Source organism: Hibiscus syriacus, unplaced genomic scaffold (genome assembly GCF_006381635.1).
Source record: "Hibiscus syriacus cultivar Baekdansim isolate YM2019G1 unplaced genomic scaffold, ASM638163v2 tig00110988_pilon, whole genome shotgun sequence".
Classification (NCBI taxonomy): Eukaryota; Viridiplantae; Streptophyta; class Magnoliopsida; order Malvales; family Malvaceae; genus Hibiscus; species Hibiscus syriacus.
In genome coordinates, this window is record NW_024062942.1 from 3,375,516 (window position 1) to 3,392,840 (window position 17,325).

Below are 17,325 nucleotides of genomic sequence, written 5' to 3' on the forward strand. Positions count from 1 at the left end.
CAAAGTGTCCCTCATTATGGAGTTCACTTATAATTTGCTGCCTCAATGAACAATCTGGAATGCACAATTGTAATCCACGAAACAGATACCCATTATGCAAAACAAAATCATGACGGTGACCCTCAGTTACCTCCTGAAATATCCTTCCAAAGGAAGGATCAGCTGCATACATATCTGTGAACGTCTCAAATCCTGCAACTTTAGCACTCATGGTGGTGAGAAGTAAGGTACGACGGCTCAGGGCATCTGCGACGCGGTTCAAACTCCCTGCTTGGTGCCTCAGCGTAAAAGTGAATTCTTGCAAGTATGCTACCCACTTGGCATGACGTCTACTCAGCTTGTGTTGGCCATTGATGTACTTCAAGGCCTCATGATCGGTAAACAGAATAAACTCCTTCTGTACTAGGTAGTGACGCCAATGCTTCAGGGACTGAACTATGGCATAGAACTCCAGATCATAAGTGGAATAATTTTTCTTTGATCCCGATAGCTTCTCACTGAAAAAAGCAACCGGACGACCTGCCTGACTCAGAACACCACCAATGCCAACGCCAGATGCATCACAATTTACCTCGAACACTTTGTCAAAATCTGGAAGTGCCAAAACTGGAGCCTCGGTCATCTTCTGCTTGACCAGTTGAAAACTGGCCTCTGCCTCCTCAGACCACTGGAAATCACGCCCCTTGAGGCACTCTGTGATAGGGGCGATCAGAGTACTGAAATTTCTAATGAATCGACGGTAAAAAGACGCCAAGCCATGGAAACTTCGGATGTCATGTAAGGTTCTTGGTCTGGGCCACTCCAAGACTGCATCTATTTTTGACTGATCTGCATGAACACCATCAGTAGACACAACAAAACCAAGAAAAGTCACAGAAGTAGTGAAGAAAGAACACTTCTTTTGATTGACAAACAAGCACTCCGTTTTCAGCATCTCAAAAACAGCACGGAGGTGATCGAAGTGTGAAGTCCATGTCGGACTATAAACGAGGATATCATCGAAGTAAACTACAACAAATTTCCCCATAAAAGGCCGCAAGACCTGATGCATAAATCTCATGAATGTACTGGGCGCATTGGATAACCCAAAAGGCATGACCATCCACTCATACAACCCTTGTGGCGTTTTAAACGCCGTCTTCCACTCATCTCCAGGCCTTATTCTGATTTGGTGGTAGCCGCTCTTAAGGTCAATTTTTGAGAAGATCTTAGAACCAGATAGCTGATCCAACATATCATCTAGACGGGGAATTGGAAACCGGTACTTCACTGTAATTCTGTTGATCGCTCGGCTGTCAACACACATACGCCAAGAACCATCTTTCTTTGGCACTAACAGAGCAGGGACTGCACATGGGCTCATACTCTCTCGGATATAGCCCCTCTCCAACAACTCTTCCACCTGTCGCTGCAACTCTTCGGCCTCCTTGGGACTGAGGCGATATGCTGGTCGATTTGGCAAACTTGACCCAGGAACAAGGTCAATTTGATGCTGAATATCCCTCATAGGTGGTAGTCCAGGAGGAAGATCCTCTGGCATCAAGTTAGAGAATTCTGCTAGCAACCGCTGCACCTCTACTGGTAAATCTGTATCCACGTCTACTGCATTGTTCTCGCAAGGTAGCAAGGCATAGACCACGTCGCCATGCTCAATCTCATCTAAAAACCTGGACATAGAAAGCAGATTAGTATTATGGGTTACTGGGGTAGGAGTAAGTCCTTCCCGCCGGGGTGCCAACACAATCTTTTTTCCCTTGATGCTAAGGGAATATGTATTCTTCCGTCCATCATGAATGACACTGCGATCATACTGCCAAGGTCGACCCAACAATATATGACACGCATCCATAGACACAACATCACACCAGGCATTATCAAAATATTTTCTACCAATTGAAAAAGACACCAGGCATCGCCTATCAACTGTTACCTCACTGTCTTTATTTAGCCATGACAACTTGTATGGCTTAGGATGACGGTCCGTCTTCAACTGCAATTTCTGGACAACCTCCTCGGACACTACATTCTCACAACTGCCGCTGTCAATGATCATTTTGCAGACTTTATCTGCAACTGTGCAAGTCGTGTGGAAATATTGGTTCTCAACCAATCGTCCCCTGAATCGCCCTTGGGGGTAAGTAGACTCTTGCGAACGACCAGAGTCTCATGACCATCTCCATACAGCACATCATCAGTCTCATCATCGTCATACACGGGTTCGCCAATCTCCTCAGTCTCGTCTTCCACGTTTTCCTCAATCAACAAATTTTTGCCCTTTTGACTAGCAGGCTTCCTGCAATCAGTCGCCCTATGCCCTTGTTCACCACAACGAAAACATCTAATAGTAGGGTTAGAATTACCCTGCGGTGGCTGCTGAGCAGGACGGGACTCTTGAGGGCGAACTGGTCGACTGTTGTGATCGCTCCTGATCACTGGTCTCCTGTTTTGCTGTTTTTCAACAGCAAGTGCACGCTGGTATGCTTCTGAAACACTCCACAATGAATGAAGGCTGAGGACATCTTGCAAGGGCTGGCGTAAACCCCCCAAATATCGCGCCACCATCTGCTCCTCCGTCTCAGATAAATCGTTCCGGGCGACCAATTGGTAAAACTCCTCCGTGTAATCATCGACTGATCGCGCGCCCTGCCTCAACGCATGAAGTCGCTGAAATAAGGTTTGCGTGTAGCCGAAGGGAAGGAAGTGGCCCTTCATCTTCTTTTTCATCTTCTCCCAATCAGTGATCTTGGCTTTGCCCTGTCTTTCTCGTGAACGTCGTAACTGTTCCCACCACGCAGATGCTCTGCCCTTGAGTTTGATGGCGATCAGTTTCACTTTCACACGATCGGGGACTTCCTTATATTCAAAATACGCTCCACTTCATTAATCCAATCCACGAATCCCTCGGCCTGTAATGTACCAGAAAACTCAGGGAGATCGACCCGAAAACCGAGGTCTCCATGACGCTCCTCCCGACCACGGTGCTCCCGGAATCCTGCGCCCCGGAATCCTGCGCGATTGTGATATGGGTTTTCGAAAGTGGAATTTGTATCGTGATCAGAGGCCTCACGATCCTCTAAATCCTGCGCCGCTAGGCGCTGGGTTAATTCTGCGACTTGCCTCTGCAAATCCGCAATCATCACATCCTGAACGCTGCGATCACGGCGTTGGGCTTCCTCATTCGGAACCTGCTCACGACGACCACGACCACGACCTCCAGCCATTGAAACTGGTGAAATTTCCCAAGAAGATGTTGAAGCTCTGATACCAACTGACGCCAGACAGAATAGTGATTATCCTGTAGGCTAGCTCCGACAGACGATTCACAAGAGAAAATTCGCCCAAAAACCAGAGAAAAAAGTCTCTAGGGTTTAATAAAATATTATAAAATCAATAACTGTCTCAAAAACAGTCCACAAGCCGGACTGTTATAGCTAAAAAAAATCGTCTTTATTCGAATTTTGCCAAAAATAGCAAAAATCGTATTTATTCGAATTTTGCCAAAAATAGCAAAATCCCGAAAATCACTCTAAATCGAAATTCGAAATAAAATAAGCAATCTCCCAAAAATCCGGTCTAAATCGGATTTAAATTGACTTCCTAATTAACAATCGAAATATTACCATAAATAGTAAAAAATAACTAAATCTAGTGATTCGGAGGGGAAAACGGCAGAATTTGAGGTTGAAAAAAAGGCCACATGGAGCGTAGCTCAATGTGGAGAGCGTGCGCGTCGAAAAGAGCTTTCCGGATTGGGGTCTTATGCGCGATTCTGACACCTGTAGCCAAAGTTATGGCCAAAAGACTGAAACATACTCAAAACGACCCCAATAAGGAACATGTCACAATCAATTCCCGCCTTTGCGCTGATCTGCCAACTCATGGTATCTCAGCGCCATCAACGTGCAATCTGACAGCTCAGCATCATCTGTCTCAGATCCCCCTGCATCATTTATTGACAAAATGAATTTCAGAAGGTTAAACAAGATTTGTTCCTTGTAGAAGTATACCTGATAATATATTAATCACTTTGGAGGTTGTCACTCAGTGTGAAAAAAAGAAAGGGAAGAAGGGATATGTGGCTATTAAAAGATTTGGAAAAAAACTGTGATTGATTGAAATGGTCTTACATTGATGATACGTTATGGGATATTGGTTGTTCGAGGGGGACCCGTTAACTTATTATGAGTTGTATCTCCATAGTTTCAACCCAAATTATTTGGTTTGAAGCCTTAACAGACACCTTTCTAGCATGAATTGCCTTGCACAAGCGCTACAGTCGCTGTGGATGATGGCTCCTGAAAGCTCATAAAACTATCGAGAAATTTCCTTGCTCTATACCATTTATTTTTCGTAGATGATTTTGTATTATTTGCGGAAGCGATTTTGTCACAAATGGATGTGATTCAACGAATGCTGACATATTTTTGTAATAGCTTCTAACATAAAGTGAGCCTCATAAAGACCAATATTGCTTTTCGGATAATGCAGAAGAGCACCTAAGAGAAGAAATCAGTGGAAGCTTTCAATTCACGTGTGTGAATGAGCTAGGAAAAAATTTGGGAGTAACGTTTCTCCACAAAAGAGACACATGCAACGTACATCTATTTAATCAATCAAGTAAAGAAAAGGTTAGCGGGTTGGAAGGCGAAAACTATATCCTAGCTGAGCGGATATATAGTTATGGCCAAAAGCATGCTAACTGCGCTCCCAACATATTCAATGCAAACAACTCATTTGCCCAATGAGATTGAGAAACTCATTCAACTTTATCTGAAAAACTTTGAAGAAAAGAGAGGAGTCTACCTTGTCCGTTGAGAGGACGTGAGCAAACCTTTGAAAGTAGGAGGTTTAGGAATTCAAAGACTACAATCCAAAAATGCGACGTTTATGTTGAAATTAGCATATCGGGTGATTTTATGTTGAGAATAGCTCTGGACCAAAGTGTTACCTGCTAAGTATGGGGTTGTAAAACCTGCACCGATCTCAATTTCAAAGATAGATAGCTCTCGAGTTTGGAAAGGCTTAATGATATCTGGGATGAAATTTGAGTAGGATTGTTATGGAATATGGGAAGCGGGAACACAACAGACTTCTAGAATGATCGCTGGCTGGAAAACAACGACAGCTTGAGAGATGATCGTACATACATAGCAGATTCGAGTGCAAACAAAGGATGGTGAGTGGTTAAGGCGTGTGAGTGCAAACAAAGTGATGGTGAGTGGTTAAGGCGTGTGCCTGTTAAGTGTATAGGAAGGGGGCTTTCTTACCTGTAACCCCATTCGTTGTCATACCAGAAAACGAGTTTCACCAAGTTCCCGTACAGAGCAATACCGGCTTTGGCATCGAATATGCTCGACCAGCATCAGCGTTCGATTTCAGGAAATTTTCAAAATTTATATAAATAAAATCAGAAGCAACTAGAAGTCGTTACATGAAACTTGCCTGCTGTCACCAATGACAATGAAATCTGTGGAGACATCTTCTTCAATGTAACCCAAAATTCCCTTAAGCTTGTCTACAAATTATAATAAGACTTACTTGACAGCAGCTTTGATCTCATCATATGGTGCGGACTTCTCGAGCTTTTCGGTGAGGTCCACGACAGATACATCAACAGTTGAAACTCGGGTGGATATTCCGGTTAGTTTCCCATTGAGGGCAGGAAGAACCTTTCCAACAGCCAACATATTCACAAGTATCGTCGAGTACATATATAAGAACCTCAACATTAAAAATCTTTACTTATTTCCAAGCTAACCACAAATACCGCAAAATAAGGACTAAATCCAATCAGGTTTGAAAATATACCTAGGCAGCATCGGTGCTGCTGGGAATGATGTTGAAGGAAGCAGCTCTACCACCTCTCCTGTCCTTCATTGATGGTCCATCAACATTCTTTTTCGTAGCTGTAAATAAAAAAAAAGCTTAAATATAAAGAAGTACCTAAACTATAGAGTTTTTCACGAATATGTGCCTAAACTATTTTCTGAATGATTTTGGTGTCTATCGTTACAAACATTACCACTTTAGGCATCCGATCCGTCAATGGCGTTAATTTTCTCCGTTAAGTGAGACGTGTCACAATCTAGTGTTTTTGAATTTTTTTTAAACATTAAAAATATGAGTATATTTATAATAAAAAAAGCTCAATTCTTAGTCATACCCCGTCGTAATTGCCGTCGGTTGGCCTCATAATCGCGTGGGATCATGATTTTCATCATAGGGTTCACGGGTATAAAACGTCAATTCGTCGTCGATCGGTCACGATTTTATAAGGGTTTTGGTCGCCAAGGGAGGTGAGATCAGGTGGAGCTTCGTCAACGGCAAAGGGCGGCAGTCGACGTGGGCAAGAGTTGAAAAGAAGGTTTTCAAAATTTTGGAATTATTTCAAATTTTCTGTATTTTTTAAAATATATATATATATTAATTTTTTTAATTTTAAATAATTTTTTTAAATTAATAGATCGTGGCATGTATCAATTAACAGAAAAAAATTAATACCGCTAATGGTCTGTGGCCGAAATGATTCCAAAAAGTAATTTAACTATCTATTTGTCAAAAATGTTATCGTTTAAACACTTATTTTGTATTTAAGAAAAAAGAATCTCTAACAGTTGGATGATTATTTATATAATTACCCTAAATAAAAATATAAATATAAATAGATAAACAATATTGATATAATACAAGAGATAAGTCAAACGGAAATGCTACCGGAAATGCTTACCTATTGCAAATGCAACCATTTCCGCTAACCACATCTTCCAGTGTATTCCAAGGCATAGATGCATGAATTGCAAGCCGAATAAATAGAACGGCAGCCCCACTTGGCAAATGGTCGTGGCTACCCACTCATCTTTCTCGTGGTCACAACTCTCGTCTAAGGATAGATTATGGAGTAATATGGACAGTAGCATTTCTATTTTTTTTTAAAACAAAATTGTTGATAATTTGTTATATTCTCTAATATAATTTTATATAAATTTATATTCTTAACCTAAAATCCTAAATCTGTTACTAAACATCATTTATATTTATAATCGTATTCTATAAATTATAAACTAAATATTTTTTTTAAAAAGGCATCAAAATATACATTGAAAAAAAAATATAATAATTTGACTGTAAAGGTCGGCGGCTGTAAATTGCTTACTACTTTTCCTCACGGCCCATGTGAGGGTTTCGTGTTTAGGAAAAGAAGGAAAAAGAAAACGAGTTTGTTCAAAATTCTAAAAGCTGTGTCCCAGACGCGTCAAACTTGGAAATATAATCCGTATATATATATGGAATAGGTGTTTTGTTGGGAAGTTGCCTTTGACGTGTAATTGCTTCCCTTTTAAAAAGTTTCTTGGAGAAGGGGTCATTCCCTCCCTTGCGTTTTGCTCGCTCTGTCTTATATCTCTCTCTTCGTTTCATCCGTAATCATGGCTTCTGCAAACAGATGGCTCAGACCTGAGGTATTCTTTTCACTTCTCTTTCTTAATTCATCCTTTGTTGTGATCTTTAAAGACGATATATTCATTTTATGTTTAACTTCTTGTTCGTTTAGAACAGATCTACGCGTTGGGGTAAAAACAAAACTATGAAAATGTTAGGTACATTAGGAACAATTATACTTTGGTATTCTTTATGTTATGATCTGTAAATCTCGTATCATAGACTGTGTCTTATACATTCATGCTGATATATGAATCTGAGGCCTGAACTTGGATCTTATCTTGTTTCATCAAATTAGCATTGAATCTATAAAAGTTTGTGTTTGACACAATAGGTTTATTGTTTTCTCTAATTCTTTTATTTTCTTTCTCCATACCATCATTGACTGTGTCTTTTTGCTTAATCTAAAAAAAAATTGAACCATTTAAAACAGCCTCCTTACTCAGATCATCAACAACACTCGTATAGTATTCATGTTTGAATATTTGTCTAATGCCAACGTATTTAGAACTCTGTTTCATTTACAAATCTTAAAAAACAAATCAATTGCTCATGGTTTTCTTCCCTTCAATTCCTGTTTAGGTGTATCCGCTATTTGCATCGGTGAGTGTCGCCGTTGGCATTTGTGCTATGCAACTTGTGAGGAATATCACCACCAACCCTGAAGTCAGGTATACATTATATATATATATATTGAGTAATTTGATTTTACCCAAAGTTAGATTCAGAGTATTCAAAGTTGGATTGCAGAAAATTGAGATAACAAGGCACACGTTTTTGTATCTGACATAGGGTAACCAAAGAAAAGAGGGCTGCTGGAATTCTTGAGAACTTTGAAGAAGGTGAAAAATATGCAGAACATGGTCTGAGGAAGTTTATCCGCAAGAGACCACCTCAGATCATGCCATCTGTTAACAACTTCTTCTCTGACCCAAATTAAAGCAATTGCTGAATTCTTCAAACTTTGAGCTGCCTATGGAATTTATTGAATTGGAGAGTAAAATTGTTTTTTCTTTCACATTTTAGAAGACAGGTACAAGACAATTGTATTGTTGGCTGTCAAGGAATATTATTATTGAATAATAAAATAAATAACCAGAGGAGTTTAATATGTACTTACATATGAACCTATGAGATTGAGAAATGAAATTGAGAAAATATTTTTTTTATTTGTATCATATTTCACTGTTCGATCCAGGTTTGATTTATTTATATGAACCTATTTGTTTTAAATTAATTCAGTTCGGCTAAAAGCTAATCTTTTAAATGAAAAACTATCATACATATATATGCAAGCTGCAAGGAATAACATAAATCGTACCTGATACATCTCGATTTTACTCTATCAAATTTAAAACTTAATTGTTAAAATTTTATGTTCGAAAAAACTGTATTTGTAAATTGTGTGTACATTATCAATAATTCAAAAAGGGCTTTGAATAAATATTATTTTATAATTACATATACTATTAAAAAATGATTATTAGAGTTAAAAGCAATGCATTGTGGTCCATTTTCATGGTTCATTGACGTTTCTGTATCCTAGCACAAAGGTTTAGAGCAATAATCCCACATTGGCAAGACAGAGACGCCGTGAGCACTAGATCCAATATAAATAACCGAAAGTTAAACCCGTAGCCATGCAATGAGCTCAGAGTGAATTATTCTTTTACCTTTTACTAAAGAATACCGTGTGATTGCTGCACAGATAATGGGATACGCCTGTTTTTGTAGGGATCTTTCTTTTGAAAGTGACCTTAAAATGAAGCTTTTGGTTTGTTCACTTTGGATTCCATATTTTTCCTTTTAGTGTTAATTTCGAACTTTCAATGATGTCTATTTATTTGAAATATATATTTAGTTTTTATAGGAGAGTTATCTTCAACACCAGGATACAGAACCTGAGTTCAATTTAACGAAGTTAATACTTTTCAAAAGTAAAACATGTACACATTGCTGTCATAAGTAAATTATATATTAATTAATTAAAGGATGTCATGTATAAAATGATTAATTAAATATAATATATCTCTTTAAAAGAATTACGTTCATATGTTGTATTAATTATAACTTAACATAAATTCATATATGGTGTAGAAATCAATCGCTATATAATAAAACAAAATACTCATCATTAGTCAACCAAAATTAAAACCAACTAATCATAGCTTCACATCTAAAAGGTATCTAAAAATCAACTATAACAAATCAGATACAACTAATTATGGCTTCACGTCTAAATGGTGTCTGAAAATCAATTATAATAAATCAAATACGTAAAGCAATAGGTGAATATGAGAGAAATTAACTAACATACAATCAAAAAATTTACAATAGTATATTGACAAAAAAATTTGATTAAAAAGTTAATCAAGCTATTATATCAAACACACTTGAGCGATCATCTGAGTAACTTTCGGTTAACTTAAAAAAAAGAGGAAATATCAATCAACATAAACCTATAAAATATCTAGAGATTAAGAAAGTTTTTTTTGAGTGGTTTCTCCGATACAAAGAATATGTAAACATGTCCAGATAACTAATTTTTGAGAAGGTAAGAGAGATGATGGAACTTTTATACCACAATAACTTTTTGAGTCGCACAAATTTTCTAAGATCATATTTTACTAAATTGTCACAATTATATTTGTATTTTATAGAAATATTAATTTATAATGTTGAAGGGGGCATAAATTTATATAGGAGTCTTCCGAAAAAACATTATCTTATTAATTTATCAAAATTATTAAATTTATATAGGAGTCTTCCGAAAAAACATTATCTTATTAATTTATCAAAATTATTAATTTAGATCTTGGGCTAAGTCGAGACCAAAAAAATTATGGCTTAAAGGGTTACTTTTGCCTATATAGTAGACTTAATTTACCATTTTCGTTCCTATAATATTTTCACATCAATTTAACCCTCGAAAGTTGTTTAATTGCATCAATGTTTAAAATATTTACTATTGTTTAGGGTTTTAAGTTGGAGTTTAAAGATTAATGTCTAAGGTTTAGGGTTTAAAGCTTTAAGTTACTTTTAGGGTCTATGTTTAGGATAATATATTTAAACAACTTCGAGGGCTTAAATTGTTGTAAAAATATCATATGGGTAAAAAAGATAAATTGAGTCTATTATATAGATAAAAAAATAACTCTTAAATAAAAAATTATTGTTTTAGATAGATTATTACTTTATGGAATTACTATATCTATTTCTTACACAGAATACAGTCAAACTTATATGATGCCACCTGAGTTTTACAACAAAGAATGGTAAGAAAATTGCTCTATTTCACATCTGACCTTGCAGTTGCACCAGTAAACTCTGCATGCTATCTAGTTTCTGTCTTATTTCTTTAATATACAAACGATGATTCTCCTCCGAAAACGATGAATCGGATAATTCAGTGACGAAAGTAGCACACTTGGCCTGTGAACCCAAAACTGCCTCCTCAAGCAAAGCCACAGTTGAGAGCTGGTCTTCATTTATCATTTTTGATAATGGAGACTGTCCCATACTTCCAGCACTGCCTCCTCGTTTGAGCTTTATCCGATGAGAAAATCTTGTGGAAACCCTCAATCCCAATCAAAGCTTCATAGAGGGTTGTGACATTGTAGCAGACAAATTTGTTGTCTTCAGCGACTAGAGACTGATTCTGAAGTGAAAAACTTTGCACACAGCTGGGGTTCGACGCAAGCTGCTAGAAAAATATAAAATGTACTGGATGCATCTTGAGTTTTACTTATACGAAATTTTAAAATGTTTATTCGAAGTACTATATATATATATATATATATATATATATATATATATATATATATATATATATATATATATATATTGTATTCAGTGCAATGTCATCTTGGTCCCTTTTTTCTTTATTTATTGAAGTTAGTCTGGTTGGCCCGTCTAGCAATAAAGCTGCAGGGCACTAATCCCATATGGACAATAAACAGCACCCCGCATTCCAGAAAAAGTATAAATATCCGCAAATTAAACTCAGAGTAGCACGCAGCCATACAGTGAGCACAAAGCGAACTATTCTTTCGCCTTTTACTAAAGAATACCGTGTGCTCTCTGCTCAAAGTGGCATACGCCTATTTTTGGAGGGTTTTTTCTTTGGAATAAGCCCTAAAATCTGAGTTTAAGAGTTTAACTTTTCGATATATTGGTTTTTCAAGGCCTGTAATTTCAGTAAGAAAATTGAGTTTTTAAGAGATCACTTTTCTCTATTTCTATAGAAACATTGGTTGTTTCTTCAGCATGAGTAGAGTTGTGATCTATGTTTGGTTCTTCCCCAAGAAGAGGACTTGTTTGAGCAATCATGGAAATCAGTTTCGAAAGGTTGTATATAGGTTTTTTTTGCTCATGTGAAGTTATACTTATAGGACTAGCGATTTATTTAGTAAGGCGGGCACACATATATTAATTAATTATTGAAGTGAGATATATATTAATTATTGAAATTATTTATTTATATGAGGTGGGTACAAATAAAATTTTGGAATACAACTGACATCTAATATAGAGAAATTTGGATTCGAGGAAATTTCGGATTTCAGGTAAACATTAATCCTAGATATGTTTTGCATCGCATCGAGTGGGCACAAATATTAGAGAATTTTAATTCGAGGAAAATTCGAATTTCAGGTAAACATTTACCCTAGTTATGTTTTGCATCGAGTGGGGACAAATAAAATTTGGACACCCACAGTAAAATGCGTCATAATGTTTCCTTCTGGGATCCGTTAGACTTTATAAAATTTAATTAGGGGAAGGTGATGAGATATAATTTGGAAAATAATTTGATTTTGGAGTCGCCACCAACCTTTAAGTTAGGTAGGTTGGAAACTTTAAACGACAAAAAAATGGTATGCGTTTTACCAAAGATTCATTTTAAGAGTCTGGGAGTCGAATACGTGAGGGGAAGGGTGAGCACCCCCACAACGCCCAAATTTGGTACTTAAACGATTATACGGTGTTTAAATATTAGGAATTACAACTTCAAAATATATTTAAATTATGATCCTTCTATTTATTCAACTTTATTCAACAAGTGTCAATTTTCGGATAATGAATGCCCTTTTGTGTGAACAATCTTCGGGAATGCCATTCCTTTGTAATTATGAGACTTTCCATAGATTCCCATCACAAAAAGACATTATTTCATATTTTCCACAAAAATAAAATAAACTTAAATGAAACAAAATAAAAATGAAAAGAGGTAAAATATAATCAAAATAAATAAATGTAAAGCGAAGAAAACTATCGAACCAAAAAGCATCAGTGTGAAAAATTCTCAAAAAGATACCTTCACTTGTAGTTGGGATAAATTTCCCTCACAATGAAATTTTCTCATTTTGTCGTATATTAGAAAACAATGATTTATAAAAAAAACAAGGTGGAAATAATAATATAAATATATACATGCAGAACAAAGAAATAAAATTTCATACAAAAAAATGCTTACAACAATTACATAATTTACATACATGAAATTAAAATGATCATTAAAACAAAGTTACAAATTTGGACTAAAATACACATTTACAAACATGATAAATTAAAATATTAATAAGAATTTAATCATACCTAGTAAATAAGGATTAAATAGTCAAAAATAGAAACTTTAGAGACATAATAATAAACAAACATAAAATCATTGCTAATGTGTAAACATTATATAACCTGAGTATTAAAGCAGAAATTAATCCCAAAGCAAAATGCAGGACCAAAATATAAAAAAGGTAAAATGTCATGCCCAAAACAAAAACTTAGCAAAAACATACAACAATATGAACAAGATGGTTAAAATGAAACAATAACAATTTATGATGCTTAAGCGCGAATAAGTGAAAATACAATGGCCCACATGGGAATATAAACATAAACATATTTAACGAGAAATACAAGGCTAAAATGAAATATAAACAAATAAAGAGCTCAAAGTAAAAAGAACTGAAAATTCATTGATGACTAAAATGAATTAATACAAAGTTACAAATGGCCCAAAGCGTAATTAAACCACACGCTAAAACACAACCCAGGTCCTTCCCTGAACGACGTCGTTTTATAAGGCTTATATAAGCCTTAGTCTAAGGCTAAAACACTCCCTCCCCTCATTTTTTTTTTGTTTCTGCCTGAGAGAGAGAACAATTCTCTCAACTCAAAATTCTCTCAACTCTTCTCCTCCCTCTCTCTATTCCTTCGCCGTAAGGGACGACTTGAGAGCCACATCCACCACAAGGCGGCGACGATGTCATAGGAAGCCGAATCGACAACGGCTTCCCCAATCCTCTCTCTCTTTTTTCCTTTGAGAACCCAACCTCTAGAACCTAAACCCGCCTGTAAAAAAATGATGGCCCCCTTTACCTTCTGTGATATTTTCCTTTACACCGCCGAGCACCACCACCATGATTAGCCAGGAACGGTAAGGCTTTCTCTCTGTATTTTCTTTTGTTTGAATATGGTTTTGGTATCTCTTTTTTTCCACGAATGGTTCTCTATTTTTTCCTCTTTCTGGTTTTTTCGCCTTCTTCCAATCCTCCTCCCTCTCTGTCTTATGGTCCCTTTTTGTTGATTTTCTCGTGATATGATGATATCTAGGCTAGATATTAGATTTCTGATTTTTGGGTGGTTGAATCCCGAATTTTCGGGATTATAGGGTATTTTAAAATGGGGTTTTGATTTGGTTCACTGTTGATGATATTTCTGTTAATTTTGTGGTTGTTGGTGCACTGTGGATGATGGTATCGGCTCGGAAGTAATCAATGGTGGTTCACGCAGCGGTTGGAGGAGCGCGTGCATCTCATGCGCCGACGGACTGCTCATATTCCCAATGGCGGCGGTGGCTGGATAAATTAGGGTTTAAAACCCTAACTAAGCCAGGTCGGGTCAGTTATTGGGCCAAGATGAGTCGGATCGGGTCCTGGGTTGCTATGTTGCAGTTGGGCTTTTGAGCGAGTCTGGGTTAATGTAATGGGTTAGCTGAGTTGAGTCAACTAAGCTTGGTGTTGGGCTTGTAGTTGTAATTGTTGCGGAATACGGCTATCGGATAGAGCAAAATCGCAACTGATAATTTGAGAAAATAAATAGGTAAAGAAGACACAAATTTACGTGGAAAACTCCTAAATAATATAGGGTAAAAACCACGGGCAACAGTAGAAGAATTTCACTATGAGAAAATAGCAATTACAACTTCTCTCGATCTACCAAGGAGAAAACAATGACAATTCTCTCTTGATAAAAAGGAGAAAACAACTCTCAAGAAACTCTCTAAATTCTCTAGTATTGGGAGAAAGCTAAAATGATTTGGGATGGTTTTGAAGCTAAATGAGCTAGAATATTTATAGTTGAAGCTTAAGGACTAATCTTATAAATACTCTAAAGTACAATGACTAAATTGTGATATTACCATTGTCCAAAAAATTAACATTTTCCAGCTACTTTCGGTGCCAAATTTCCAGCTAATTTCGGTGCATTTATTATACACACTTTCCACCGAAATTTGCCATCAATTTGGCCACTTGAATGTTGACTTTTCAACAGTAATTGGGCTGGCCTACAAAAAATGTAATAATAATAATAATAATAATAAAATAAAAACGAGAACCCGGACAAAAACGGGTCTCTACAAAATGTATTATAACGAGCTGTGCAGTTGTACTCCTAATTAGCTCTTGTAATCTTTCATGATCTAACTCAAAAGAATGTCTCTTCTATTCAAACTAAAGTCCAGAAGTACTCCTTAGTACATGTTAAGAGTTGTATATTAACATACTCGAATCCTAAACTCTACCCAAACATAACTCTACACTCAAACCAATCTTGACTTGAGAAGTATATCTTCTCAAGTAAAATCCGATTCAACCTGAATTTTGAGAGAAGTCTTATTATAAATTGTGAACAAGTTTAAAGGAATTTTGAGTTACATTGAAGAAGATGTTGTCTCCACATATTTCATTGGTGACAGCAGGCAAGTTTCATGTAACGACTTCTAGTTGCTCTGCATTTTATTTATATAAATTCCAAAACTTTCCTGAAATGGAATGTTGATGCAGGTCGAGCGTACTCGATGCCAAGGCCGGTATTGGTTGGAGCGGGAACTTGGTGAAACTCGTTTCCTGATATGACAACGAACGAGGTTACAGGTAAAAAAGCATGCCTTCATTTTTATCTCCTTTTGAAGTCTGGTTATTTTGACAAAGCTTGTACCGTATTCTGGTTATTCTGTTAACAACTTCTTCTCTGGCCCAAATTAAAGCAATTGCTGAATTCTTCAAAGTTTGAGCTGCCTATGGAATTTATTGAATTGGAGAGTAAAATTGTTTTTTCTTTCACATTTTAAAGACAGATACAAGACAATTGTATTGTTGGCTGTCAAGGAATATTATTATTGAATAATAAAATAAATAACCAGAGGAGTTTAATATGTACTTACATATGAACCTATGAGATTGAGAAATGAAATCGAGAAAAAGAAAAAAAATTGATTTGTATTAGATTTCACTGTTCGATCCAGGTTCGATTTATTTATATGAACCTATTTGTTTTAAATTAATTCAGTTCGGCTAAATGCTAATCTTTTAAATGAAAAACTATCATATAGATATATACAAGCTGCAAGGAATAACATAAATCGTACCTGATGCATCTCGATTTTACTCTATCAAATTTAAAACTTAATTCTTAAATTTTATGTTCGAAAAAATTACGTTTGTAAATTGTGTGTACGTTATCAATAATTCAAAAGGGCTTTGAATAAATATTATTTTATAATTACATGTACTATTAAAAAATGATTATTAGAGTTAAAAGCAATGCATTGTGGTCCATTTTCATGGTTCATTGACGTTTCTGTATCTTAGCACAAAGGTTTAGAGCAATAATCCCACATTGGCAAGACAGAGACGCCGTGAGTACTAGATCCAATATAAATAACCGAAAGTTAACACCAAAAAATCATGCAGTCACGCAGTGAGCACAGAGCAAACTATTCTTTCGCCTTTTACTAAAGAATACCGTGTGATTGTTGTAGATAGTGGCATACGCCTATTTTTGGAGGGCTCTTTCTTTTGAAAGTGCCCTGAAATTGAAGTTTGAAGCTTTTGGTTTGCAAAACTTGGTTTCCATATTTTTCATAGAATTGTGAATTTCGAAGTTTCGAAGTTGTCTATTTATTTGAAGAATATATTTAGTTTTAATAATAGAATCTTCAACACCAAGATACAGATCTTGAGTTAAATTAAAGAAATTTCTACTTTTCATAAAGAAAACATGTAAACATTGTATTCGTAAGGAAAATATATAGTATTAAATAAATAAATAAATTATAACAAATTAGATACCAACTAAATCTAAAAGCTGTCTAAAAATCAATTATAACAAATTAGATACCAACTAAATCTAAAAGGTGTCTAAAAATCATCTATAACAAATCAGATACCAACTAATTATAGCTTCACATCTAAAAGGTGTATAAAAATCAACTATAACAAATCAAATACATAAAGCAAAAGGTGAATATAAGAGAAATTAACACTCAAAAAATTTACAATAGTAGATTGACAAAAAAATTAATTAGAAAGTTAGTCAAGCTATTATATCGAACACACTTAAGCGATCATTTGAGTACCTTTCGGTTAACTTTAAAAAAAAGGAGGGAATATCAATCAATACAGACCTATGAGTGATTTCTCCAATACAAAGAATATGTAAGCATGTCCGGAGAACTAATTTTGGAGAAGGTAAGAGAGACGATGAAACTTTTATACCCCAATATCTTTCTCAGTCGCACAAATTTTCTATGATCATATTTTACTAAGTTGTCACAATTATAATTGTATTTTATAGAAATATTAATTTATAATGTTGAAGGGCCCATAA

General features: G+C 35.8%; 1 protein-coding gene, 3 non-coding genes and 1 pseudogene across 4 annotated transcripts; 4 read left to right on the top strand and 1 right to left on the bottom strand.

The window, feature by feature from the left end:
• Nucleotides 1–3,930: 3,930 nt before the first annotated feature.
• Nucleotides 3,931–6,746, bottom strand: LOC120149090 (annotated as a pseudogene).
• Nucleotides 6,747–7,302: 556 nt separating this feature from the next.
• On the top strand, nt 7,303–8,533 carry LOC120148935. Its single transcript, XM_039161897.1, has 3 exons — nt 7,303–7,457; nt 8,020–8,108; nt 8,230–8,533. Exons 1-3 carry the CDS (start codon nt 7,425–7,427, stop codon nt 8,375–8,377), a joined length of 270 nt encoding a protein of 89 aa, XP_039017828.1. The 5' UTR covers nt 7,303–7,424; the 3' UTR covers nt 8,378–8,533.
• Nucleotides 8,534–9,073: 540 nt separating this feature from the next.
• On the top strand, nt 9,074–9,191 carry LOC120149119. Its single transcript, XR_005518431.1, has one exon. It is a non-coding gene; the product is annotated as a U5 spliceosomal RNA (small nuclear RNA).
• Nucleotides 9,192–11,453: 2,262 nt separating this feature from the next.
• LOC120149122 lies at nt 11,454–11,568 on the top strand. The gene has a single exon (XR_005518434.1). It is a non-coding gene; the product is annotated as a U5 spliceosomal RNA (small nuclear RNA).
• A 4,839-nt stretch (nt 11,569–16,407) lies between these two features.
• Nucleotides 16,408–16,524, top strand: LOC120149124. Its single transcript, XR_005518436.1, has one exon. It is a non-coding gene; the product is annotated as a U5 spliceosomal RNA (small nuclear RNA).
• The last annotated feature ends 801 nt before the right edge of the window (nt 16,525–17,325 follow it).